The sequence below is a fragment of the Trachurus trachurus genome, assembly GCF_905171665.1.
Source record: "Trachurus trachurus genome assembly, chromosome: 19".
Classification (NCBI taxonomy): domain Eukaryota; kingdom Metazoa; phylum Chordata; class Actinopteri; order Carangiformes; family Carangidae; genus Trachurus; species Trachurus trachurus.
In genome coordinates this window covers 14945641-14972832 of record NC_139913.1, presented here as the reverse complement: position 1 = coordinate 14972832, position 27192 = coordinate 14945641, and the positions used below count along the sequence as shown (strand labels likewise).

Here is a 27192-nt window from a genome sequence, read left to right as displayed (position 1 = left end):
GTGTGTGTGCGTGCGTGCGTGTGTGTGTGTGTATGGGTAGGAGATATATTGCGGCCGACCATCGGGAGTGCTAAAGCAGAACGGGTCGGATTGAGAATTGCATTCCTGTGATGTCAAAATATAAAAAGCCACTGGAGTGCGTCCTGAGGACCGGGGACTTATTTTGTTTCTGAATGCATAAAGATTGAAGCAAATTTCTTCTATTTCTCCCTTTTCTCTTGTCTTCTGCAGCCGTTCATCCCGTTTGTCTGGAAACACACAACACTCTTTAGGTGTTTGTGCTGGTTTTTACTCCTTGTGCGTTCGAACGTGTGTGTTGTGGCGAGATAAAAGAAACGATCCTGCACATGTGGGAAGAGAGGATCATACTGTATCTATTTGAAGGTGAGGAAAACAAGTGAGAGGCAAAGAAAGGATGGAGTGTGTGACGTGATGTGTGTGCGGCCGGTCTGGCAGCCGGGCGTCCATGGTGGATGTTGCTTTAACAGATTTGCTGGACGTTAAAAGCTCCATCCCTCCGTCGCTCTCAGGGGAGCTCCTGCTGTCTCAAGCCCCAGCAATGGGGCCTCTATCCTGGGCTGCTCGCCTTGGGTGGTGGCCTGTGTCAGCAAGCTTCGGATGTAATACTGCTACGGATGGAGAGGAGAGGAGAGGATGGAGCAGTAATCAAATTGTGTTTTAATCAAATGTATCTATTACTTAGCATTAAAAGTACCGAAAGTTGGCATTTAATATCTGAAATATATTGAATACAAAATGCAACTAAAATACTTACAGTTAAGGTCAAAATTATTAGCCCCCATGCAACTTTTTAACATTTCCCTAAAATAATGCCCAATGTTAGCAATATTCATAAAATTTTATTTAGTAAATCATTCATCAATGATATGACCCCATTTTGGTACACTTTGGAATGTGAAATAAATATTTGAGATTTATTTATGAACAATTTGGTAAAAATTGAGATGGTCAAAATTATTAGCCCTCTATGGGATTTTTTGCTTGCTTTTTCTGCTAACTCGGTTTGAAACCACACCTGAGCAGTCAAAAAACACAAGATTTCCAAAACTTTGGAGCGCAAAATAATCAGAGATGTCAACAAGAAACCCTGGAGCTCTGCAAAGACGATTGTTGCTGAACTGGCTTCATCTGGACATGATGTTTCATGCAAGACTGTTGTGAGGGATCTTCATCGTGGTGGACTTAATGGTCATCGTCCAAGAAAAACCCCTTTGCTCTCACGGCAGCACATCAAAGTCGGACTGAACTTTGCCAGAGACAATTTGAAACATTAGGGTGAGTTTTGGAAGTCTGTGCTTTGGTCTGATGAAACTACACATGAGCTGTTTGGGCATGCACCACGATGAAGATCCCTCACAACAGTCTTGCATGAAACATCATGTCCAGATGAAGCCAGTTCAGCAACAATCGTCTTTGCAGAGCTCCAGGGTTTCTTGTTGACATCTCTGATTATTTTGCGCTCCAAAGTTTTGGAAATCTTGTGTTTTTTGACTGCTCAGGTGTGGTTTCAAACCGAGTTAGCAGAAAAAGCAAGCAAAAAATCCCATAGAGGGCTAATAATTTTGACCATCTCAATTTTTACCAAATTGTTCATAAATAAATCTCAAATATTTATTTCACATTCCAAAGTGTACCAAAATGGGGTCATATCATTGATGAATGATTTACTAAATAAAATTTTATGAATATTGCTAACATTGGGCATTATTTTAGGGAAATGTTAAAAAGTTGCATGGGGGCTAATAATTTTGACCTTAACTGTAAGTGACAGATAAAACTAAAAGTCCTTCACCTCCACTCACAACATCAGGAATAGAAGCCATTCACTCAATTTCTTTGTATTTACAGCAGACGTGTAGCACATAAATCTGAGCTTTGTACCAGTGCAGCCTCAGTGGACCTGTCCCCTTTTTAACACAGCCACTGTCTCATTGTGCTTGAACAAATACATGGATCAACAAGTAAATACATGCAGTTGTAGTGGTCCATAGGGGGATCATTAAAAAGTGTTTATGGCACATTTAAGAAAGTCTGCACAAACTGAAATCTCTGAGTGAGGTTTTACTGCATTATGCAACATTATTTTTGTCAGTGTGTTTTATGTCTTCATTACACCCAGGGTGTGAGACGCAGATGGAAAGCTCTCTACCCCGGGCCTCAGTGGATTAACATGTTTGGAGACAAAGAACTTTCTCCATTTAATCTTTTTTTCCCACCTCAGTCTATTAACTTTTTTTTTTTTTTTTTTGCAAAACTGTTTTAGATTGTTGTAAATCTCATCTTATTAACAAAAGGACATATGATCACCCCTAATGTGTGGGGTAGAACCTTGATTTTTGCTACTATTATTGACACATTACTTCAAGTGGCAACGCATTCTGGTGCAATAATATAGATATCCATATATATTTTTTTTTTTTCAATTTTATTATTTATTTTTTATGAAAAAAATATCATCTCTACCTGAGCACCCATTTACCGACCCAGTGGAGAGAAGTTCAACAGCCGTGCGGTCATGTAGCCACACACCTTCACACTGCACGGCGAGCACTACACTAATTATCGTCCAATTAGATTTACTATTATTCCTAACAATTTACTCGGGGCATAATCACATCTTGGCTATCTAATGCGATCAGGTCCAGTGTGGGGTCAGACTCACTTTGTTTTAGCAACACAGAGAGGACAGAGTCTCTCCTTTAGCAGCCAGGCCATGCCAGGTTCCACATATTCATTGCATACAAAGCTGTCATTGTCTCTCAGTGCAACTCCTCAGTGTGTGTGTGTGTGTGTGTGTGTGTGTGTGTTTCTTCTGTAGGATGTCATGTTGTATTACTTTGGCTGAAAAGCTCCATTCTGATATGGTGTAATAAAAATGTAGATATTGTAGATGTTAATAGCAATGCTGCATGAATCATTCACAGACTTCATGAATTAATGATGTACAAGTGAATGGTAATGTACAATGAGGTGCTATATGCTAAGCTAAGAGCTGAGCAGGTGAACACTCAGCTTTGGCTCCATTGTTTCCATCATGCAGACGCTGTCCAGTTCATTACTGAGCTCATACCACCGTCACCTACTGAGTTTGAACTGTCTCTGCAGCCACAGAGCTCACAGCCCCATCACTGAGTGACATGCTACTTCATTTTTTTATGTTCTCCCTAATGCACCTAATATGGATTAATATGACAATGAGAATAATCCCCAGCAAGTTTATTCCCCTATTTATTGCTAATAAAATAATTGAAATGTTTACATCTTCAATAGGAATCAATGGGCCTCATTCACAAACCGTTCTTAAGAACAAATTTGTTCTTAAGTCCTACTTACGAAGTTTTTACGAAGATTGTGGCATTCATGAATGTTTTCTTATCCAGAAATTGTTCTTAACTACGAACAAAATCTACGAACAGTCAGGAGTATACTTACGCACTTTTAGGTGCTGAGACTTCTGCAAAAATAACCGATTATAGCGTTTTCTTTTGTTCTGCAGTTGTATGATATTATATGATTTGAATAAGAATTATTTTCTTATCTTTTATGATGTTTTTAAGTATCATATATATTAATAATAATAATAATTGACAAATCATTGCAGTCTCTCAAAAAACATTATAGACACTTTAATTCATATCATATATTTTTTTTTGGGGGGGGGCATACAGCCGCCGATATGATTTTTTTTTTCCTAATTGCGGGCTGCAACAGTGCACTTACTGTAAGTGTTCACACTACACACAACTGGTTTTTTTTCATATGTGATAATATGATGATATTTATGATGGCACACGTGAGAGTGTGGTCTCTCTGATAACAACCCGAAGAGCTGCATCCACTGCTGATGCTACTAAATATAGCCTAAATATAAATATAAAAATATAAACTAAATATACGCCTTTTGTTTGTTTCTTTGTCTCATTCCTGCCGCAGTAGCTCCACTTCACTACTTAAGTTCTTTTTACATTTGCAGTCTGGTGCTCTCTCCCAGATTTTCATTTGCGCATTTCAACTTTCTTTCTTACTTCATCTTCTCTGCTCAGTGCCTGTGGGTTCTGTGTGCACACGGCCCTGCAGTCTCATGCCCTTTTATGGACATTGATGGGGCGGTTACCTATGCTAATCCTATGTTAATTAGACTCACCTGGCACACGCCCTCAACTTAGGAGGAGATGGCATAAGAACACAGCTGCGAACAATTCTGAGGCTTACGAACGCGTTGATGAATCTGACGTAGGGTTTTCTTAAGGAACTTCTTAAGAACAACTTAAGAAAGAATCTAAGAAGGTTCTTAAGAAGATATTGGTGAATGAGGCCCAATGATTTTAGGGCTGAGAGACACAAACAGGAGAGGGAAGTCTTAAAAACTTTAATTTAAAGTGCAATAAAGGTCATAAAAAGAACACAATAGCCTTTCAGAAATGTGCATCTTATAATATAATAAATAAATATATAATAATAAAGATGTAGCTTGAGTCTGCCTTTTCCTCCTTTTCCCTTAGTTCTATCTCACATCTTTACAGCCTCAACTATTTTTATAACGGCCTCAACACGTCTTTACAATTGAAGAAGCATTAACACCTCGCTTTCTCTCTCTTTTCATCTTATTTCCCACTTTCCACACTTTTTTTCTCCAACTATTGTCTGTGGTCTCATCTCACCGTGTGTGGTTACGCTGGTTAAAATAGAAAGAAAATGTTAAAATGTCATATTCTCAATAATTTATAGGTTTCCAGTCCAGATACAGATAGCACCGTGACCTATACCACTTTCTTTTTCTTTTCTTTTCTTTTTTTCTTTTTTGGTCTCTTCATACCATGTGTTACCATTAATAAAATAAAAAAGTGAGTGCTGGTTTAATGCTGAAGTTTGCTGAGTGGTAATTGCCAACATAGCATGAAGTATGAGTATTGTTAAGGTTTGGTCAGTACAATAAGGACACGGGTTAGTCTTGTGTCGACAGCTATATTTAAAAATGTTAAATATCAGAACAATAAAAAATAACACACCGATTCGTAAATTTAGCATCTTATTTTTTGATCAACACAGTCAAAATATGAAGACATACCAAAATAAAACCACTGGGCATTTCTTGCATGTTACAGATGCTTCACTGGAGTTATAGCTCACAAATAGGCACTTGTAAATGTCCAATATAAAAACTATGTGTTTAAAAAGAGGCTTTGAATAGACGTAAACTATCACGTTTGAAAAAAAATTAATTCATTTGACCTTTTTTTTTTATTCCTTTGTGTTACGACATGAAAAGACAGACTGAGGTGAGAGGGAGGAGACAGCAAATGAAGGGTAAGGAGGCAGAGAAGTACAAAGTGGAAGTGTGTGTGAGAAAGAGACAAAGCTTTTTCTTTTTTTTTTTGTTTCTTCCTTGACTTTGTGAGTGTGGTTCCACCTTGCAGAGGACAAGCACCTTAGGGGATGAAGGGAGGAGAATGCTTAATGTCGTCGCCCTGTCAAGTCTCAGGCCGCTTTGATTCCTCTCAACAATACCTCTCTTTCTAAACACTGCCTCGCCTCGCCAGCAGGGACCGGCCACTGGTTTCAAAGTCACTTTTCCTGCCGAGTCAAGCTGTCTGTGCTTTGCATAAGGAGCTCCTGAGTGTCCTGCTACGAGCCATGTCTCTCTCTCATTGGGCTTTCGCTCGTGTTCATTGTCTCTCACTTTACCGGCCCACTAAGGAGCAGTTCTGCATTCTCATGGTGTGTTTTCTGTCAGAGCCAGTTTGTCTGCTTTCTAAACCGAGCGCGAACACACATACACACCCACACACTGACCTCTCGTCCCTCTGTCCCCCGCCTCAACATATGCTTCCCATCGTATCAATAACCAGCAGATCCTTCCTCTGTGAGAGTAAAAACAATAAATATTTCAATATCTTCAAACTGGCTTTGATGCTGAACCGTGGCTTTGAAGCTTCAATGTCACCGGCCTTTTAAGTTTTCATCAGGTCCAGGTAACACTCAAAGAGAGAGCGTATAAATAAATGAAAAACACTGGGAGAAACTTTTAGCTGCCAAACCTCCTTGAGAGGCGTGGCGGGTACTGAGAGAGATCAATAACAGATAATAATAGACAACAACAACAGTAGGTGTCATTTGCATTGGTTAACATGAAGATGGAGTGAGTGATGTTGTCTGAGCTCTGCTTTACATTTCAGAGAAAGCTCTCATCAACATGCTACTGCCTCTGCTCTTATATGACATTATGCATTACTAACAGCAAAAAGCACTAGAGGTTATAAGTAATTGTTGACAGTTTATTGAGATGCTGAGGTTTCAAGATGGAATCAAATCTGCATGGGACAGAAATACACTTCAGTGACTTTCTTGGTTGAATTTAAAGACCCCATGCTTTACACATTTCTAGTGTTTGATGTCTAGTATTGACATACATACAAGATACAAGAGGTTTTTAGTCTTGAAATCCTCAACAATCTCAAGTTCTGGTGACAACAGATTGGCGTTCTGAGCCTCCCTTCTGATTGGTTGACTATTTTCTAGGGAACAAATAAGAATGTAACAGATTTGAGATAAAACACTCAGAAGAACCAAATCCTATAGGATTAGAATGTGAGTCTAGGTGGGCTGGGTTATGCTGTTTTTCAACCATTTCACATGGGTCTAAGTTGTCCAGCCATATTGTATCTGTAGTGTATTGTCCCAAATCAATCTGCAGCTCTACATCTCAGCAATCTAAAAGTGGCTCTCCAGAGCTCTCCTGAGAACGAGCCGTTTCTGTGTCTGCACCTTGAAATGCAAATAAGATGTGTAAACCACGTCCACTCCACAGCCGTCACGGGGAGAGAGGGTGTGGTTTTCGCTACAGGTACATGTGCTAATGTTGACATTGGGAATAGGGATGGAGTCGGGCATTGATTTCCGAATAATCAAATAGATTCAAAAAAAAAAAAAAAGTTTCTGAGATTCTCATCTTGTCTGAAAAAATGTAAATGTTCCCTTTTTACTGTGGCAGAAGAAGGAGAAACATGGAGAGACTCCTACAGCCATTAGAATGTTCTGTGTGAAACTGTCAAATAAAAAAACAAGTGAAACTGAGGAGCAGCACCAACTGTGCACGGTGCGACTGATGAGAAGCTACTGGAGAGTATTGACGTGGTTTTACGCCGAGAGGAGACTTTCTAGTTCAGATACTCTCATTCTGTGATGAGGACCGCTGCACTGATGAGAAGCGGTACCGATTCTCGTTACGGTCCGCAATTTCATTTTTAAATGACGGACGGCTGTTTTTCAGTCTGTGATTTAAAACGATCATCTGGCGGCCGCGATACCGCTCCTTCCCAATTCGCCCGTTTGGAGACACGATCTCAAAAAAGTGTAGCAATCAATTAAGGGAGTGATCAGACTTTTTTTTTTTTACCTCCACGCGTCATAGAAAGGCTACAAAACCAGTATAAAGTAGATTTTGCATGATATGGACCCTTTAATTCTCACAGTTGGCTTTGGTAAAAAATAAAAATCTGCAGATCACATATTGAAGACACAAGAACATAATTTCACAAGAATATATTCACATTGTATGACCCTGCAGCAGCACAGGTAAAATACAGAACAAGAATAGTGGAAGGAAAAGCAGCGAATAGTCCTCCTGGCCAGGAGTTGAACCGGGGAGTCACTGCTGTATACCAGAGTGGTATGCACCAAAAAAAAAAGAGGAATGGGTATGTGACAGTAGCAGCAAGAGTGATAGATGGATGAATTTGACAGGGGAGACCAGGTCAGCCATCTTAGCCCAGCTCTTGATTCCCTAACACGAGGCAGCAGACAGACATGAGCCCACCACAGGGCCGTGTCCTGAGGACCCTGCATTTCACCCTGCTAATGCCCGACTGCTCGGCCCCCGTTCAGCCCAAACCACATCATTAAGTTTTCTGATGATACCACGGTGGTGGGTCCTGTCAGCAGCGGAGATGAAATGGCAAAACAGGACGGAGGTGGAGCAGCTGCTGGCGAGGTGCGGGAACCACAATCCCAGTCCACGGCCTCAATGAATCCACCGAGACGTTAATTGACTTCTGGAGGGTCCGCTCGCAACGTCACCCTCCGCTGACCGTTGATGGCAGGAGGTCAGCGGCACAAACTTCCTGGGGGGTGTTCCAGGCTGAAGACCTGACCTCATCAATCAACACCGCAGCCATTGTTCAGAAGGCAGCAGCAGAATCAGCAGCAGCAGCAGCAGCAGCTCCACCCACTCAGGAGGCAGAAGAAAGCAAGTCTGCCTCTGTTTGGCCCTTTAGGAGCCTTCCACAGTATTGTGACCCACTGCATCACCTCCTGGTTCAGTATCTGCAAAGTGACCAGACGGCACCAACCGGACAGGATGGTGAAGATCATTTTCTCCTCTCACCTCCATGCTCCCGTTTGACAAGAATCACAACCTGAATGAGCAGGAGGATAAACAGCTCCTTGTCCACAGCGAACACACCCACTCACCCTCTAACACACAAGCACTATTAACATACATCTTACATACACCTTTAGAGACTTTATTTACTTCTGATGCTGATTTGGTATTAATACTGAATAGTGTTCAACTTTGGACTGAGACAAGAAACACAAAAATGACAAACACAGAAATATTAGACTGTGGTGGATTCACCATGTTTCAGACAGATTAGTAGTTCATTGGTTGATTTTTGTAATGATAAGTGTTCTGTAGGAATCTTTCAAGTTTTGAAACGGATACCTGAATTTACTCTTTTCTTTTCTTTTCTTTTCTTTTCTTTTCTTTTCTTTTCTTTTCTTTTCTTTTCTTTCCCTCCTTTTCCTTTCTTTTATTTCCTTTCCTTTCCTTTTATTTCCTTTCCTTTCCTTCTTTCGTCTGATTCTGTACCCCCCCCCCCCCCCCCCCCCCTTTCTCTCACTTGAACTTATTGATGAATATTGATTATTGATCACTATTACTCATGCAGGACAGTTTTAGGCTTCTAATCATTGGATCTTGAGCTAAGTCACTTGTTTTCTTTTTCACACGGTGTAATTTCAAATGTAATGTGATTTTCAAGATTAAAATTAGTAGTGTATTGTTATTAGTATTAGTGTAGATACTTTATTAGTTCAGTGTTAACTTTAATGAGAGAACATTTTAATAAGCTGGGCCAGGTATATATTTTTTTCCTATTAAAACCTCATTAAAAGTCAGTTTAAAATGTAATGTAGCACTCAATACATTTTGTAGATTATTAAATAAAACCATTATACATAATACACACATGAGCACACACCCAGGAGATCCAAAACACTGACTGGTGTAATGTATGGAGAGAAAATCACAGTTAATATGTTTAGATAATGAAACATTACAGCGAGGGTGTGTGTGTGTGTGTGTGAGAGAGAGAGAAAGAGAGAGAGAGAGAGAGAGAGAGAGAGAGAAATGTGAAGCAGAATTATTCATTTTTGAAACCAATTCTAACTCAGTTCTTCAACCTCACTCTGTGTCAGTCCCTATTAGATTCTCAGAGATTTGAATAAATTCCCATGCACCCCTGCTGCTTTTTGTGTATTGTTTATATCTGATTGGATACCTCCTTCAGCTCTAAGGTTTCATCTGTATCGACTTTTAAGGATGACACTTTCAAAGTGAATCAAAAGTTACAGTCAATTTTGGAATGAAAATAATAAACCCCTTATCCACTGAATCCCTGGATCTGATTGTTCCCGTGGTGATCCTCAGCGTCTCCAGGTAAAACTGACTGAACCCTAAAAGTAAATGTCAGGACTCACTTTAAAATCTCAGACTGACAAACTTCCTCTACTCCATCTTCTATAATTATTCCGTTTATTTAAATATTATATCATTATTTCATCTCTCAATCCAACATCTGTCCCGACATGAGGTCATTAGCTCATTATGAGTAATGACATAATTTATTATAAGGAAATTCAGAATTGAAAATTGTATGTGTTACAGTATGTGTGCCAATTCCTTACAGAGACTGTTTGACAGTCAAGACTTGGTTTTAGGGTTGACGTTAAGTGTGAGCAGCAACTAGATGGAGACGGAGTGTGTTATGAATGAACCACACACACACACACACACACACACACACACACACACCCTTCTGTCCCCTCAGTGGAGGAGGAGGTGTATAAAACCAACTTCCCTCCACCAGCTTCAGATTAAACTAAATCAATAAGTCAGTGTTGTAGTACATCAAACAAAAGATATATCGCCAAAGTATAAATAAACTGCTGCTCGCCTCCTCCCTCTGAGGCCCCACGGAGGAAGAAAAGAAAGAGAGGAAGCAGTGGAGGGGAAGAGAGTGGGAGAGAGAGAGTGTGTGTGTGTGTGTGTGTGGGGGGGGGGGGTTGTGTATTTTGCTGTATCTCATTATTCAGCCATTAGCTCTGTTCTTTCTAGGGAAATGCTACGCTTAAAGAAAATATCCTCCCTACAGCTGAGCTATAAATTAAATTAAGCCGTTGCATCAGCTCTGTGATTTTTGCAAAGGCGTTAAACACATGCTGTAATTGTTCCCGTCCTTAATTGTTTCTTAAATAAAATGAAATTATTTTGGGGGGCTGAGTATTCCACCTTGCAATTATGCTTTCTTTTCATCCAAACCATTAGAGACTAAGATGTATGTGCAGTGAAAGCAAACACAGAAAATCTTTTTTTTCTTCTTTTTCCTTCCTTTATTTTTGGTTGGATTGAACAACGCTGAACAGCAGCTGGTTGTAATTCTCTCTCATAATAGCAGGATCATGCAAATCCTGGAGTAACACACAGCTAAACTGATTTACAGGAGGAATAATGTATTGAGGATAAAATCGCTGTTGTGCTTTTGTTTTTTACAAGAGGTGTGTGTGTGTGTGTGTGTGTGTGTGTGTGTGTGTGTGTGTGTGTGTGTGTGTGTGTGTGTGTGTGTGTGTGTGTGTGTGTGTGTGTGTGTGTGTGTGTGTGTGTGTGTGTGTGTGTGTGTGTGTGTGTGTGTGTGTGTGTGTGTGTGTGTGTGTGTGTGTGTGTGTGTGTGTAGCTTTGAGGAGAACAGATTTGTGATGTATAGCAGCACATCGTGTGTAACTGTTACTGTTATGACTTGGCTCTTAGTGAGTTCTCTGCCCTGCACCTCTCTAGAAAGGGTTAATGGATCAGCTGCTCTCATATTGTTTTGTGTATCTGTATGTGTGTGTGTGTATGTGTGTGTGTGTGAGTGTGCACATATTCTCTCGCTCCCTCTGCTACTGTCTCTCTCTCTCATGCTTGCCTATTTGATGTTGGAATATCCCAGAGACTTCCCTCCCCCTCCCTCTCTCCCTCCTCCTCTCCCTTCCAATCTCTCCCTCCCAGCCCTCCCAGCCCCCCCTCTCCCCTTCTCCAATCGCACCTTCTCTTTTCCTCAAGGACCTCCCAGGCCTCTCTTTGCACCGCCCCCCTCCCTCTGCCTCCCTCCTCTCACACTCCTTTCTTTCACCCTCCTCCATCCGTCTGCCTCTCCCTCCAATCGTGTGCCTTGGCTTCTCCACCTCCTTCTCAAAGTAAACAGAGAGGAGACGAACAGAAGCAGAAGCATCACTTTGCCTCTCTGCACACATTAGATCCCCCGCACACACACTCCTCTTTACACACACACACACACACACAAAACGATCCGTCCGATCGCTTCAGCTGCTCAAGAGTGTGTGTTGGCAGCCACGGCAGTGTGTGTGTGTGTAGTGCGTGTGCGTGGTGTGTCTGCGTGGGCAATCCCTCGCTCGTATCCACTGAAGTAGTAACTCTCTGGCTGCTCGTCGCTGCCGCTGCTGCTGCTGCTGCTGCTCACAGGAGTGAAGAGGCAAGAAGGGAGGGGACAAGAAGTAAAGAGAGAGAGAGAAAAGAGAGAGAGAGAGAGAGAGTGGTCCAGAGAGGGTGAGAGGTGAGAAGATAGACAGAGCGGAGCATCGGTGAATAGAGGTGTAACTGAGTCTCTATGAGTAAGGTGTCCCGTCTCCACATGCTGTGCTCCATGGCGAACTCCGGCTGTGTGCTACTGTCCGGGTCCGGGATGTTACCCCACTCTTTGCAATGCCCCCCTTCCTTCCTCTATCTGCCCCAGGTAAGAAAGCTCCCGTCACTCTTCCTCTCTTCTGCGTCGTTTCCGCTGTACTTTTCTTTTTATTTGCATGGGGTGTTGTCTGTTTTATTCCTCTTTTCTCAACTCTACCCTTTCATCAAAGTGTCCCGCAGCCCGGCTCACTTCCAAAACATTCCTGCTCTTCCTTTTTTTTTTCTTTCTCTTATTCATTCTAACGCACAGATTCCTAAATTCCCTCTGAAAACTTCTTCATCTCCATCATCACACTTCTTTACGTAACTTGCCGCTGGTAAACTTCACTACATTTTAATCATGTCTACTCATCTCTACACACTCGCATACTCTGAGTGGCGTTGAACTGATGAACACATGGAGCGCCCCCGCTGTGGGAGTGGGAGTGTGTGTGTGTGTGTGTGTGTGTGTTAGTGTGTGTTGAATGGGCAGCAGGACAGGGACAGATGTCGGCTCAGGACTGAATTAGACAATAGAACCAAATGACTGCTGGCTCACTTCTTGGAGTGGCTGCATGCCTATCACTCAGATGGCCGTGTGTGTGTGTGTGTGTGTGTGTGTGTGTGTGTTAATTGCGCCTGGTTTCTTCAGTCATCACTGCGTGCGCCTCGCTCTGTTTGTTTACTGTAAAAGTGCTCAATGGACACGGCGTCGCCGCTCAAGTGCCGTGTTACACACCAACACATTTAACCATGCCTGTATGAGTATGCGTGTGTGTGTGTGTGTGTCTTTTTTGCATGTGGTTGGTTTTTACTGCTGGCAGCATGTGCAGTGGCAGGCGGTCACCCCCTCTACTTACCCCACCCCCCCCACCTCCCCTCCCTCTCTCTCTCCAGACAGTTTGTTATTGTGGTCATATAAAACATGATAAGACTGGAGAGAGCTGCCATATAAAATGTGAGTGGGCTGCAGTGAGCTAACCTGCCACGTCCAGACTCCAAATAGCCGCCACACATCACCTTTACAGGGCAGCCCAGACCACCTGCCTGATGGCAACACACACACACACGCATACACACACATGCATACGCACTCGCACTCACACAGACAGAGCATGCACCAGCTGGGATTCATGAGCACACACACACTCACTCAGTTCCATGCGGTGACACAAACACCACAGGTCCTGAGGGAAGCAGTCTGTTAGTCACTCGTATTGTGTGTGTGTGTGTGTGTGTGTGTGCTTTTGTTACTTATGACACAAGGTTGTACTATTTAGCTTTTCATGATTAGAATAAAAATAAAATGATGTTAAATAGTTCAACAGGGAGGAGCGCGTTGGACTTTAAGGTTTAAAATGTCTCTACTGCAGAGTTTTGTGTGGCGTTCAGGTGGAACAGTGGACTTAAACCAGCACAGGCAGGACTGAGTCTTCCTAATGAAACACTGAACGGTTGTCGCCTTGCTTTTTTTTTTCACAACTTGAGTAATACGAGTAAGATCTAATGTTTCCGATCAGTTTTTGCGTGTCTCTCCTCCTGTGTTGCTTCAGGACAGTCTGGACTTTCTGTTGCAGAGGCAGGTGGACTCCACAGCTTCTGTTATGCAGAGCTTTCATTTATTCATCACTTACAGTGAAAGGCTGAAATGAGGGGCAGGAGTGAATCGTTTCATAGTGAATAGGCTTAGAGGCAGTTCTCCACTGTGATAAAAGAATTCCTAACGATTAGGAAAAACCTATTTTTTTAAAGATTTTACTATGTTATTATTTTAGATCTTTTTTAAGATAAAAATTGACTTGTTCTTTTAGAATCACAGTCTCTTTGTGTGTGATATAATATATTTGAATTTATTTTCTAAAAATTTTAGGCCATTTCTCCTTTTTTTTTTACAGTGTAATTTGAAGCAGGCAGGCATGACAAAGCAACATTATATTCTGCTGTATACACCATACACTTCTTGATGTGGTTTAATTGCCTAAATTTTAATTTCCGTGTTGAAATGTTATGATACAATCGCGATGGAGTGTTTGAGGAAACGATGGGAGGGATGGTGATGCTAAAAAAAACCTTGAGAGAGAAAATCCGTCCTCCAGAATTTGTGTGGCGGTGTCGGGCCCGGAGCGGCCCGCAGCAGCTGAACCTGACTTCTGACTAAGTGCTGTGTGTATTGCTTTTGACTCTGACACTGTGTTTAAACCCTCGATAGGATCCCACTATTCATCTGCCTGCTCTTCCTCTCTCCATCCATTTGATCAGACAACATGGACCACAGCCGAACACCCCCCTCCTCTCTAATACATTCATCTCTCCCATCCCTCTGTATTGGATTTCAATCCCCTCTCTCTCTCTCCATCCTTGCCTTTGTCTCTCTCCTCCCTTCGCTTTCCTTTTTTTCCCCTTTTTTTTGCGTTGCCTTGGAATAAAAAGTCCTCTTAAGTCAATACCAAGTGCTAAATCTGCTTGTGCAAGCTTCTCTGCTCTCCCCAGGGAGGGAGGGGTTGGAGGGGGGAATCTTTACCAAGGCGCACCTAATAGTTAAACACTTCCTGTCGACTGGTTGGAATACATTGAGGAATGTGAGGAGATAACCCCCCCCCTCACCCCCCCACCCCTCGCCTCACTCTTTGCTCCTGTTCTCTTGTGTCCCACTTGTCTCTGTTCTCCGCATCTTCTGCAGCAACACACTGTGTCTGTGCAGCAACACACCATTCGTGTTTGTGTCTCATGTGGATATTTGTGCGTCTTCTCTGGTGCAGCTTTGTTAGGTTAACCGTTTTCCAGCCCACAGTCTTCTAACTGCTGTAATGTTTTCTTATTATCTCTTCATTATTACAGAGGCACAAATTCACATTAACACTAACTGTTTTTTTTATCCCAGAAGAAGATTTGTTATCTCTTATGTAATCAGGTAAAAACTCCCAAAACCTACAGAGATGCTGTTTCAGCACCATGGACAGCACTTAGAGATAGAGAGCGAATAAAACAAGGAGGAGAAAAAGAAAGATGGAAAAGAGATTAGTTCTTTTTCACAGATATGGAGGAGAGTGGAAGTGCAGCTATGAGGACTCAAGTGTTTTGTACTGATTAACTAAGGAATTTATCTTATTATTATTATTTAGATTAATATCCAATTTCAAGTATATGTTTGCGTGGAGAGAAAATCACAGTGTCACTGTGTTTAAATAATGAAACATTATAGCAAGACCCTGTGAGTGTGTGTGTGTGTGTGTGTGTGTGTGTGTGTGTGTGTGTGTGTGTGTGTGTGTGTGTGTGTGTGTGTGTGTGTGTGTGTGTGTGTGTGTGTGTGTGTGTGTGTGTGTGTGTGTGTGTGTGTGTGTGTGTGTGTGTGTGTGTGTGTGAAGAGAGAGAGAGCGTATCAAAAAGGATGGAGGGAAATTTAGCATATAAAGGAAGTCTATAGATGTAAATGCTATCTCTGATACAGCTATCCCAAAATGTATCAATTAAAGATGAGTGAGTTCAAATGTAAAGATAAAAAGAGAAGGAGAAGAGAAGCAGGTGAGCTGCTGATGCAGCAGCTTCAGTATCAGCAGCTGCTCATCTGGATGGTAGAAAATCAGGATTTCTGCTGAAGCATCAGCAACACTCTGCTTGAGGTTGTTTGTATTATTTTCATCTGCTTTTAACTTTGCTGCCGTTGGAGCTCCTCTGTGTGTTCTCTGTCTCGTGTTATGGCTGCTGTTGATGTGAAAGGCTGAAGTGATGTGGTTGTTACCGAGGGAGGAAACTCTGATCTTTCCATCTGAGCCGCCGACTTCAAAAGGGCTCAGTGCCTAATATTATCAACACTGTGTGCTGCAGCAGTTTTAACTCTTTTATCAGCTTTTAGGCGAGGGCACGCACCTGTGAACACACACACACACACACACACACACACACACACACACACACACACACACAGTTTGTTGTTGCTCCATATATGTGTTTTGTAATGTGAAACAGAGGCTTCTCTGCTGATCCTCTTCAAGACAGAAATGAAGCTAATGAGTTCAGCAGTTCAGCCGCGAGATACAACAGATGAAGAAACGCAGCAACAGAGAGGTTTAAAAAAAAGAAAAAAGCGAAATGAAGACATAAGAGAAAACATGAAACTGTTCTGGAAAATAAGTATCAACAGACAAAAGAGGAAGGATGTGATGGACAGATGATGTTGCACAGTATTAAAATTGTGATTGTGAGATATAGGCTAAATGTTTTAATATTTAGTGTATTTAACTGAATACTCATAGTCTATGTCAGGAATATACATTCAGCACTGTATGAAAATTCCACACTTAAAACACATTGAAAAGCTGCTGCATGTAGCGTGCATCATCATAGAAGAAGATTGAATGAATTTGAAGATCTGTATACCTGGAGAATCTGTATATGTATATCCATCTGCATGTCTACCCTGCTGTCATGTTGTCTGTCATTTATCTCACTGCACCGCTGTGGCCACTTAATATGAAGCAGTCTCCACCTTCCACCCTCACTGCTGAGGTTCAAGCAGCTCAAGTGAGGAGTCATAATCTCCTGCTTTTTTCCCCCAAGAGGAACAAAAAAAACCCTCACATTTACACTCATTAAGAGATGCTGGATCAGGTCAGACTCAGAAGAGGAATCAGATATCAGAGGAGATTGGTTAGCATAGTTAAGTTTTTTGTTTGTTTGTTTTGTTTTACCATAGCTTCTTACTGGCAGTGGCTGACACAGCATTAGTGGTTTGCAAACTCTTGCTCATGTGTTCTTGGCTTTCTGTAGCGCAGGCATAGTTAGCACAAAACACATTATATTTATAGTATTTGCATTTAACTGAACCTCAAACATTAACCAACATTAAACAAATTCATTTTCAACTAAAAATAGAACTGCGAGATTGTCTTATAATTAATGACCCATTGTTACATTTTGTTTCTAGGCAAGTAAAGCTGATTGTTGTGAATGTTGTTGGTTTTATTATCCATGACGTTGTTACTGTTGGAGCACTGACAACAAAGATTGTGCAGTGTTGGGGAACTATTTAATTCAACTCAGATCACCATGTTTCCCTAAACCTAGCCAAGCCATACCCGTTTTATAACAGTAACCATGGTGATGAAGGTAGGTACGTTGCACCTGTGTGGTTATAACTGTACCACATTCTACTGGAAATCTAATGTGAGAGATGTATTAAGTTCAGTTTAAACCATCTGTGTTGACGGGCAACAGTTTGCTGATATGTCATGCTGTGGTCATTCTTTCTTTGTCTGACTGTCTATCCATCTCCACCTCTTCATCCTCTCCCTCGCTCCGACACATCTTTCTTAAGCCTTGATAAGCCCGTCTGCTCCGAGGCCAAGTTCACACCGAGCGTGTTTTACATCTCTCAAAGTTAGAGCTGAATTGTTAATGTCATTCTTTCACCTGTTTTACACACACACACACAGCACTTTCTCTCAAACACACACGCCTCTCCTTCAGACGGTGTGTTCTGCCTCTCATTAGCTTTTCTTACCCGTGTCCCAATTTATAAAACAAGAACAATGTAATTGGACGGAGCAGAGGCCTTTGTTTCTCCTCTCTCCTCATCCCGCCTTCTCTGCTCCACTCTTTTCTCTCTCGCTCGCTCGCTTTCATGCTTTATTTCCCTGTCCCTTTTGTCTTTCCGTCCTTTCTCTCTCTTTTCCTCCTGTCTTTATTCCCACATTGTTGATGATGAGGAAATATATATTTGACCTTGAAGTCGCTCCCTTATAAACAGCAGACAACTAATGATACGGCAGTTAGGATTAGAGGACTCAGTCTGCAATGAATTCTAATTTGCTGCGAGTCAGACAGTGCTGAAAGTTTCCTTGTGCTCCATTTACCTTTCTATTCACTTTGATTTATTGGTGTCATTGTTAAAATAGAAAAAAAAAAAAAAAAAAACGACAACACTGCAGAAGCTGTAAACAAGTCGTCGGCACCAATAATCAACCATAAAACCAAACACAGACGACTTCTTGAAATAATTATGTAGAACAAAAAAAACATAACAGAGAAAAACACTCTCTTTTCTCTCTCCCTCTGCACGTGTGTGCGTGTGTATGTGTGTGTATCTCTAAGAGTTACAGTGACAGCCTCAGTGTAATGATAGGCTGCTGCGGAGATATTTGTGTCTCATAAATCCTCTATCGTTCAGCTGTTATTTACGTCGGTTCGGTCAGGTGGGAGGGCGTCCAAAGGGAAAGAGAAAAACATCGTCATGACAATACCCGGGCCACGAGCCCCCTCCAACCCCCACATTCACTACCCCAGCTCCATTTGCTCTCACTCACTCGGCCTCCCGCCCTGTAAATATACATACATATATATATATATATATATATATATATATACCACCATCACTCCCTCCCCATACTGGCCTTCACACAGAAGCGGTGTTATGTGTGATTCCCGTCACTTTTGAAGAAAATACAAGACGGCATTAAAATGGATGAAATCTCCACTCGCCCACTGGGGGAGTGTGTTCCATTGCAGGTGTAGTAGCCAGCATTTTCTGTGTCAGTTTAAAGCAATGCCAGTTTTACTGCAGAGGCACAGTCAAAGTGATACACTCATACATATACAGTATACACATACATACATGTATGAAATTTCAATTTGGTTTTGAACATTTTGATTTCTACATACATTGTCACATGTCAGATTTGACTCACAATTATTGATCACATTAATAATATATCAGCTTTCCAGAAAATTAAATTTAAAGTACTCAAATTTAAATAATTGAATATAGATCACTTATATAACATGTTTGGTTGGAGAGTGAAGTAATGCAAATGCATAATTTGGCACAATCTGAATTATGCAACGATAGGTGGTCCTCAGCCCCTCCCCCACTGATTTACCTGTTCCTACTCGTTCTTTCTTAAAGGGATAGTTCAACATTTTGGCAAATTGGCCCATTGCCATAATCCATATAGTTTTAGGAATAGGTTTGTTACCTTTAATTGTCTGTGCAAGCTATTTTTAGAATCAGTATTGTAGTTAACACGTTTGTTATATAATATCATGTAATATATCAAATAATTCAAACAATCACTTAACTGCTCTTTTTTCATTCTGTGCATTCTTTTAAAACTATGTATATGTTTATCCCCTCACTGATCTAACCTGTCTCTAGCTGTTGTGAACACATCTGTAACTCTCATTGGCTTTATTCTCATTGGTGAGTCGCTGGAGAATAGAAAGAAGCTTTGTTGGCTTAAGTGAAGGTTTTAAATTTTGTATGTGAGCAATTAAAAAGAGAGCTGCGGCAACAGAGAGGAACAAATGAGAGATGAATTTTTAAAAAAGTCTAAATGCTGTGAAGTGGACAGAGAGGAGAGGTGGGGCCCAGGGAGGGAGGATGAAGGATGAAGGAGGAGGTCACACTCTGACACGCCCAGGATTTCAGGTATCGTGTTAGCTAAAGGTCTCTGAGCAGCTGGATGGCTGTACAGTTAAAGGTTATCCAGACACAGCAGCTTGTTAGTGCAGCGGTGATATGACAGCATACAGTGGAGGGAGAGGTCAAGGGGTCACAGGTCGCAACCCTGATGTGTCTGGAAACGACCTGGCTGTCATTTGTTTAAGGTTACACACTTACAGTGGGAGTTTTTTTAACAGTGCTGATGTGAGGTGGTGGGTAATTACCCCCATGTTTATACCCGGATACACACTGTGGACTGACAGGATGGACAAGGGGCTGGCAGACCATTTATGTATGTGTGTGTGTTTGTGTGTGCATGTATCTCATTCCCAAGTGGTCACATAGGTCTTATGGTGTGAAGCTCAACATAAGTGTCTCTGCTGGTTTCAGACAGTTGTCATTTTCCTGTCCAGTGCCCACGCTGTTTAAGTATCAAGTGTATTTTTGTGTCTTGAGGCAGCAGAAAGCAGCAGCGTGACTGACCAACAAAACCTGCTCTGACATCTGTGGTGCAGTGTTACTTTAAAGGAGCACCCTTGTGTAACGATACAGTTTTCTGCACTGTGTGTGTGTGCAGTGTCATTAAAGATCACTGTGTTTACCTGCATTAAATCACCACAAAACAACACTAAGCTATAGCATAAACACATATCTCTGCAAACATCACACGGGTTAGTTATTACTGGATGTCAGGGCCATAGGGAGAAAGGTTCCAATTCTTGGGGCCCACAACTCAGTAGGAGCCACAAAACCCCCTGTTTAATTGATTAAATAATAGTTCTGCAAATAATCTTGACTAATCTTCATACTAATGCTGCATCAGCATCAAAGCAAAGCCAGAAAACATGCTATATTTTTGAAATATGTTTTATTTTCCAAAGTATAACCCCCTGCCTTATTTTAAAAATAGTTTGGTCCATGCTGGAGCAACAGTAGCCGCCCGTAAACTAATAATGATAATTGGTCGTTGGCACTGTCAAGAACATAGCAACAGAAAAATAAACAAAAAAAAAAGATAATACATACCGGAAGATGGGATTCTTTCAGGGGGCCCAGAATTCCTAGCAACAGCCCTGCTGGATGTAACTCTATGGAGACACCCACAGTCTTTGCACCCACCACCCTCTGCTTTGCATTCATTATTCAAATTTCAGCTGATAATGAAAATTATTAAACTGCATGTATTTCACCCTCAGTTTAATATTTTGCACTCAGGCCCGTTTGGTGGAACCCTGCTGCTGCTGTAGAAGCTCTGATCACACACTTTGACTTCCAGCACGAGCAGAGAGGGTTCAAGTAATCAAGTGTTATAACAAGGTGATTCTGCAGGGAATGGGAGATGGTGCTCTGAGTGCTTTATTGAATATTACACCTGCAACACTCTGATGATTAATTAAGAGACTAAGTAGAACACCTTTTGAACTGTGCATCTGCTGCAAAACCAAACCCCAACCACACACACACATACACAAACCACAACCATAGTCAGTGAGTCTATGTGTATGTCCTGCAATGAAATTCTTAATTAGTTTTAGTTTTATTTCAGCTTTTTAGGTGTCTTGATTGGTTGTTAGTTTAGTGTCAGAGGTTTCACTCAGCTCCCACACACACATTTGCATGCATGATAGATATTTACACATGTAAAGCCTAATCAAGCGTGCCTCTGTTCCTCCTTGTCCTCTCCTCTTAATTAGCGTTAATTGTGTCCATTAACAAAAGAACAAGGTGCAAATTGAATCATGAGAGGGAGACAAATATTGATGTTAATTGACAGAGCTGTTTTTAGGGGGTGTTGTCGTCCCAAATGCCCCCAGTAGGTTCTTATTAACCCTCATTTGCATAGATTATTCAATGATAATTAGGAATTAAGATGACGCTAACTCGGCTTCATTGCCAACCGCTGTTGTGTGTGGCAAAACAGTGAAAGTTTGTTAGCTACCGCACACGCTCACAAAGTGAGAACACCAGGGAGTGAGGGTGTGAAGGAGCTGGAAACTGCATATGTCTGTGTGTTCATGTGTGTGAAATCTGATAAGCCCACTGGTCGTTGCCAGGCAGGGTTTTGAGGAGGCAAATGAGCAAGTCAGCACTTTAGCCTCATGAAAAGGACATCAAATCCCTGACTCTGGCAACCCCGCACAGGCCACCTCTCTGATCTGGCAACCCAATGAGGGCTCACCTATTGATCTAAGTGCTCAGGCATATTTAAAAGATCACACAGTGGAAGAGTTAGGTTTTTGAAAACACATGCTAATGTAATTTTCCACCTGATGATGGAGCTACGTGAACGATCAGGGGATCAAAGTTATTACACTTCAACTACAAGGGACCATGAATTTCAGCAATCATCCAATAATGGTTGAGATGTTTAAAAAAAAAAAAAAAAAAAAAAGGTTGATGAAAATTTCACTAACACTTTATTTGACGCCTATCTTTATAATGCATTATAACCATACTTGTAATGAGTTATAATGCAGTTATACACTGTATAACTATAGTTATAAACACACTCATAAGTGATCATAATGCTTTATAACAATAATCATAACACACTATAAAGCATTTTATCATGACTTATAAGGTCAGGTATTATAATATGTTATAATTGTTAGTTAATGCCCACATCGATAATGCATTATAAATATAGTTATAATGTGTTATAATTAGCTTATAAACGTGTATAACTATCATTATAAACACTCATAAATTATCATAAGGCTTTATAACAATAAGCATAACACATATCACACACACACACACACACATATATATATATATATATATATATATATATATATATATATATATATATATATATATATATATATATATATACACATATCACATATCATAACACATCATAGAGCATTATAACACTATTATAATACTTGACCTTATAAGCCATTATAAAACGCTTGTGTATTATGATTATTGTTATAAAGTCTTATGATAATTTATGAGTGTTTATAACTATACTACTTATACAGTGCTATAACTGCATTATAACTCATTATAAGCATGGTTATAATGCATTATCGAGATAGGCATCAAATAAAGTGTTACCAAAACTTAATTGTGGTAACTTCATGATTCATCATCTGGTGACCATGAATGGCTGAACAAAATTGTGAGCTGATTAAACCCCTTTGTCTTCCCTGTAAATGACATCTATATCAACACATTAAATATTCAAGCTGGAAGAAAAGTCAGGGTATCACCACAGTCGTTGGAAGTTATTCTTTGGAGACACTGAATATCTGTGCTAATCATGACAAACCCTAACCCACACAATAGTTGTCAGAGATTTCTTTCACACCAAGGATGTCAACCAGAGGAGTAACATTGACCCTTGTTACTTCAACAGAGTTGTTTTTAAAATGTTTTTGCCTTCATTAATTTGTTCATACTCAATTTGCTGCATTTAAAGTAGGAGGTGTTGCACAGTCACTGATTAACTTTAAGAGAGGAAATAGCAAATGACTGGCTGTTGTAACTGTAGCCACTCTGGAGTTTATGTTGTTTTGACATCTCCTCCTTTTCTGCTGTTTTATTCTGCCGTTGATTCTATATGTGGCAGATATTTACTTGTATTTATGCAGCTTAATATTGCTACATAAAGTCTATGGACACCCACTGTGGTGTTGTAATTATCAGTTGTGTGCATAAGCTGCAGAGTAGAATTTATTGGTTGCTTTCTGTGCAGCTCTCACTAGGGAACATATATGCCTGGCAGCCTAAAGATGCTCTTTAATTTAATAGTTTTATCATATATTATTATTATGATCACAATATAACATATACCCCTCCACCTCCCCCTTTTAAAAATAGAACTAATTAACTTTACTTCAAGTACTTTTCCTTCTCCTTGAGTAAGATGTCTTCTAAGTGACAGTAGATTTATTTGAGTAACACTGCTCTTTCCATCCCTGATGTCAACTTCATGGTAGAGCCAGAGGAAAAGCCAGAGAATCACCAGCGCCAGCAGTCAGTATTTCCCCTGTGGGATCATGGATATCACTGGAAAATGTCACAGCAATCCACCCAATGGTTGTTGGGACATTTCTGTCCGGACCAAAGGGGTTGGTCCGACCTACCAGAGGCCAGACTGGCGTTGCCATCCCTAGAGCCATGCCGAAAGCACAGCTAAAAGTCAGTGAAGATTGGTTCAGAAACTATGACAGCTAATAGAGACTCACAGGCGTGTGACGAGCTAAGAGTGTGGCAGAGAGCGGCGCAGACGTTTCAGAAACCCCTCTGTGTGCCAGGAGGCTTAACAGTGATGGTGGAGCTGGATGGATTCCAGTCGTCCTGCGTGGATATTCCCTGTTGTGGGTCTGGGAAGGGGAGAGCTTCCCCCAAAGGGGTCTACACTGTATGAAATCATCACACACTGTTGTACAGAACAGTACACTAACACATGGGGTGTGTTTAATATTCATAACACTGAGTCATAACTGCAACAAAACTCCAGCTCCCTAAAACATGTGTGTCACAAACTTTTTTTCCACTTCCTTTGCTGTGCTGTGTCCAAGTCTGTTTGACTCGATGTCTTAAACACTGCCTCAGTGCTTTTTGCTAAACTACAACATGAGCTGGCCAGAGAGGCAGGAGGTGGTGTGGGAGTTGGTCAAATGTTGCAAATTCTTACTGGAATACCAATGGAAAGGTTAGTGTGCAATATTAATATTTAGCTTGGCAACATTGACCACACATCTCAAACAGCAGGGCCTTGTCTAACAGCAGCAGCATGGGGGGATTCATCAACCCATGGCCTATGGTTCAGAAATGACCATAGCATGATTACAGGTGCTGGATTGGAACACGTCAATGTCCATCAGCATTGGACAGCCTGATCCCTGACTGCTGTCATTCCCACAGCTTCTTATACCAGAAATCTTGACGTCCTTTTGTGGAAGAGCATTAGCCCAAAATCCTAAAACATGATGGGGGAAGCCTCCTGGTAGCTGGTCCTGTACCTGTGTAGCCGATGTTAATCTGGCCCTCTGCGTTGTGTTTCGGTATGGACTGCAGGTGGGGTTTGAACCCTGGTCTCCCGCACAGTGGGCGACGATGCAAACTGTTTTGCCAAGAGATCAATGACCGCTTGGCAGTCCGGTTTGCACGTCCTTAATGGGTGAGTGCTCCCGGACCCTCCGTTAGACCTACACAACAGACCATGCAGCTCCTGAAGTTGTTGCAGAAACCAAAATGATCTGGTGGGTGAGGCAGCATGGACACCATGATGTTGTCCAATGCTCAAACTCACACAAGGAGCAGGAGGTTTGTTGCGAGAGACTCCACCCACCACCCTCTCATCCCCCTCTAGTCCTGTCCACACAGAAGGGGACTTTGATGGTTGAATAGTCTGATCCAGCATCTATTGGATCATAAAGATGTTTTCACACAAACACAGTGTTTTAAAAGAGATGGTATGGTGTAGCTGTAGTCATGCCCCGTGGACATGTATTGTCCATCTTAACAAAACTGGCTTGTTAAATACCCCAGTGGAGGGTGGGGGAGGGCAAAATAAATAAAAGTCGACATTAACGAGAAGATCCATGCCTCTACCATATCAAATATTTCACCAGGAGCACTTGTGGGTGTTTATATGTATCGGTGTGTGTGCATAATCTTACTTCGGTATCTTAAAGACAACAGTCTGATTAAGAGCCCTTGGGTGAGAAGTTCACAAACACACATCCACATTCATGCCGGCCGTGCTGCACGGCTGCTGTCCTCCAGCAGTGAGCGAGGCAGCTCACAGCCATTTTCATTAATTCCAAGCCATTAATGAGCAAGAAAATGAAATGGAGAGGGAAAATATGGCTATCCATCGCTGCTGTTGTTGGCAGGTGTATAATGAAGTATCAGAGCCCAATTGAATTGGCCCTAATTACACCAGCCTCCAGATATTGTTTCATCTGTACCGGTCCTATTAGTGTGTTTTTTTCTATATACAAACACATATAGATGCACTGGTTCTACCATGCATTTACTGTTACACACACATACACACACACACCCTGTCATGCTTTGCTAACCAGTGGGTGGGCCATGCCCTGCGTCTTCCCACACTTAATTAGAGGAGCAGCACTTAAGAGGAAATGAGATTATATTAATTGAATTCATCTGATAATATTAGGCCACCGCTTCACTGGTGGTCCATCGCTGAAACAGCAATCACATCAGGACCGGAGCACACCACACTGAGAGAATGTGCATGCTTCTCTGTGTGTGTTTGTGTGTGCTCGCTAGAAAAAAGGAAAAATAAAGACCCCTATTATGTTAAATCTACTTATTTTACTTACAACATGAATAAATCCACCAGCACAGTCAAACAACATTGCCTCTTACCAATTCATATTGATTGTTTCTATGATTCTCTTGAACCACCTCCGGATAGATTTTCATCATCCCCTCTCTTCTGCTGTCCCTGCAGAGCCGTTCCTGTACTGTGGTGGCATAAAGAGCAGAACAGCTGTGATGATCTAAAGGTTTAATTTCCTCACAGGGACTGTATAGATAAATAGATGGACCCTCATAAAGGGACAGAGGTAAAGCAGGCATTTAAAGTTTCAAGGCAGGAGGCCGACTTTGTTTCTACAGCGGCTGTAACATCACGAGATGGAGATGATTTGCTCAAAGTGCCGTTTGGTTTGTGGTTGTTTTAATAAAATCGTGGGGTTGCTGAGGTTCTCTTTAAAGCAAGAGCATATGAAAAACTATTAGTATTTTATGACTGGTTCATAAAAAGAAAAAAATTATAAACATGGCTACTGCGCTGACCTGCAGCTATTCAAAAGCAGCTTTCACCACAAAGCACAAAATGTAAAGCTGAGTTATATAACTTATTAAAAATGAAAATGATTGGGGGAATACTAAATGTAAAGATGTAAAATATTTTCTCCAACAGACTGGAGCAGGACAGTACATAGCAGACCATCAGCTGACTTGTATGTGTATGAATATTTTGTGTATTCCTTTAAATTCAATTACTCAATGACAGTGAAACTAAGATTAGGGTAATCACTGTTATCAATGTTGTATTTTTTCGAGTTATGTTCTTAAATTACCTCCAAATGTTTCCATCAATTCCTCACACAAGAGAAATCTATTATTTAAATGGGGAAAAGCATCATGTCCTCTACATGCATGTGTCAGTGTTGTGGCTTCCTGCTAGATTGGCATCCTTACAATCAGCTAGCTTCAAAATAGATTGTTTAAAAGATATTTAAAAGATTTAGATGTTTTAAAGACACTACTGCATGTTCTCATCTTATAATTTAACCTGATGAACCATTGTTCAGAAAACACCAAGTTATCAGAGACAAAAACAAAGCAAATGTGATGCAGCTCAGCTCCCAGCCATTCTGTATCTCCTTAAGATCATCAGTGAATTTCTGAATTTTAAAGTTGAAATGTGCTGTTTCCACTTGTTTTAATCCCCTCATCCATTTGTTATGGAGAGGAAGACACCAGTAAAAAAAAAAAAAACCCTGGAAGACTTGCCCATATCCTATCAGAGAGACAGTCAGAGCAAAGCATAGCAGCAGTCTGAGCTCCTAACCTCTCCTTGGTGTCTCTTGTTCACTGTTACAGTCTCTGCAAAACTCTGACTTTTGATGTGTTTTTGCTGGTTCTGATAACTGGGTCTGTTTGTTGTGGAGAGGAGGAGGAGGCCTCTGTGGAAAATTCAGCTCTGACAGTGATGGAATCCAAACCAAGGGAAGCT

General features: G+C 41.2%; 1 protein-coding gene across 5 annotated transcripts in view; it reads left to right on the top strand.

Annotated features, from left to right (window-relative positions):
* The window catches only part of rbfox3a (RNA binding fox-1 homolog 3a), a gene marked incomplete at both ends in the record, with an annotated part of 244070 nt that overhangs the window by 119121 nt on the left and 97757 nt on the right, over positions 1-27192 (top strand). The window contains one exon of one of the 5 annotated variants that reach the window (XM_083993813.1): positions 11967-12092. The exons of the other annotated variants lie outside the window; for them this stretch is intronic. Within the exon in view, the coding sequence (XP_083849939.1) occupies positions 11967-12092 (126 nt within the window). Of the gene's footprint in view, positions 1-11966; positions 12093-27192 lie in introns of those variants that run through there. 5 annotated transcript variants of the gene reach the window in all.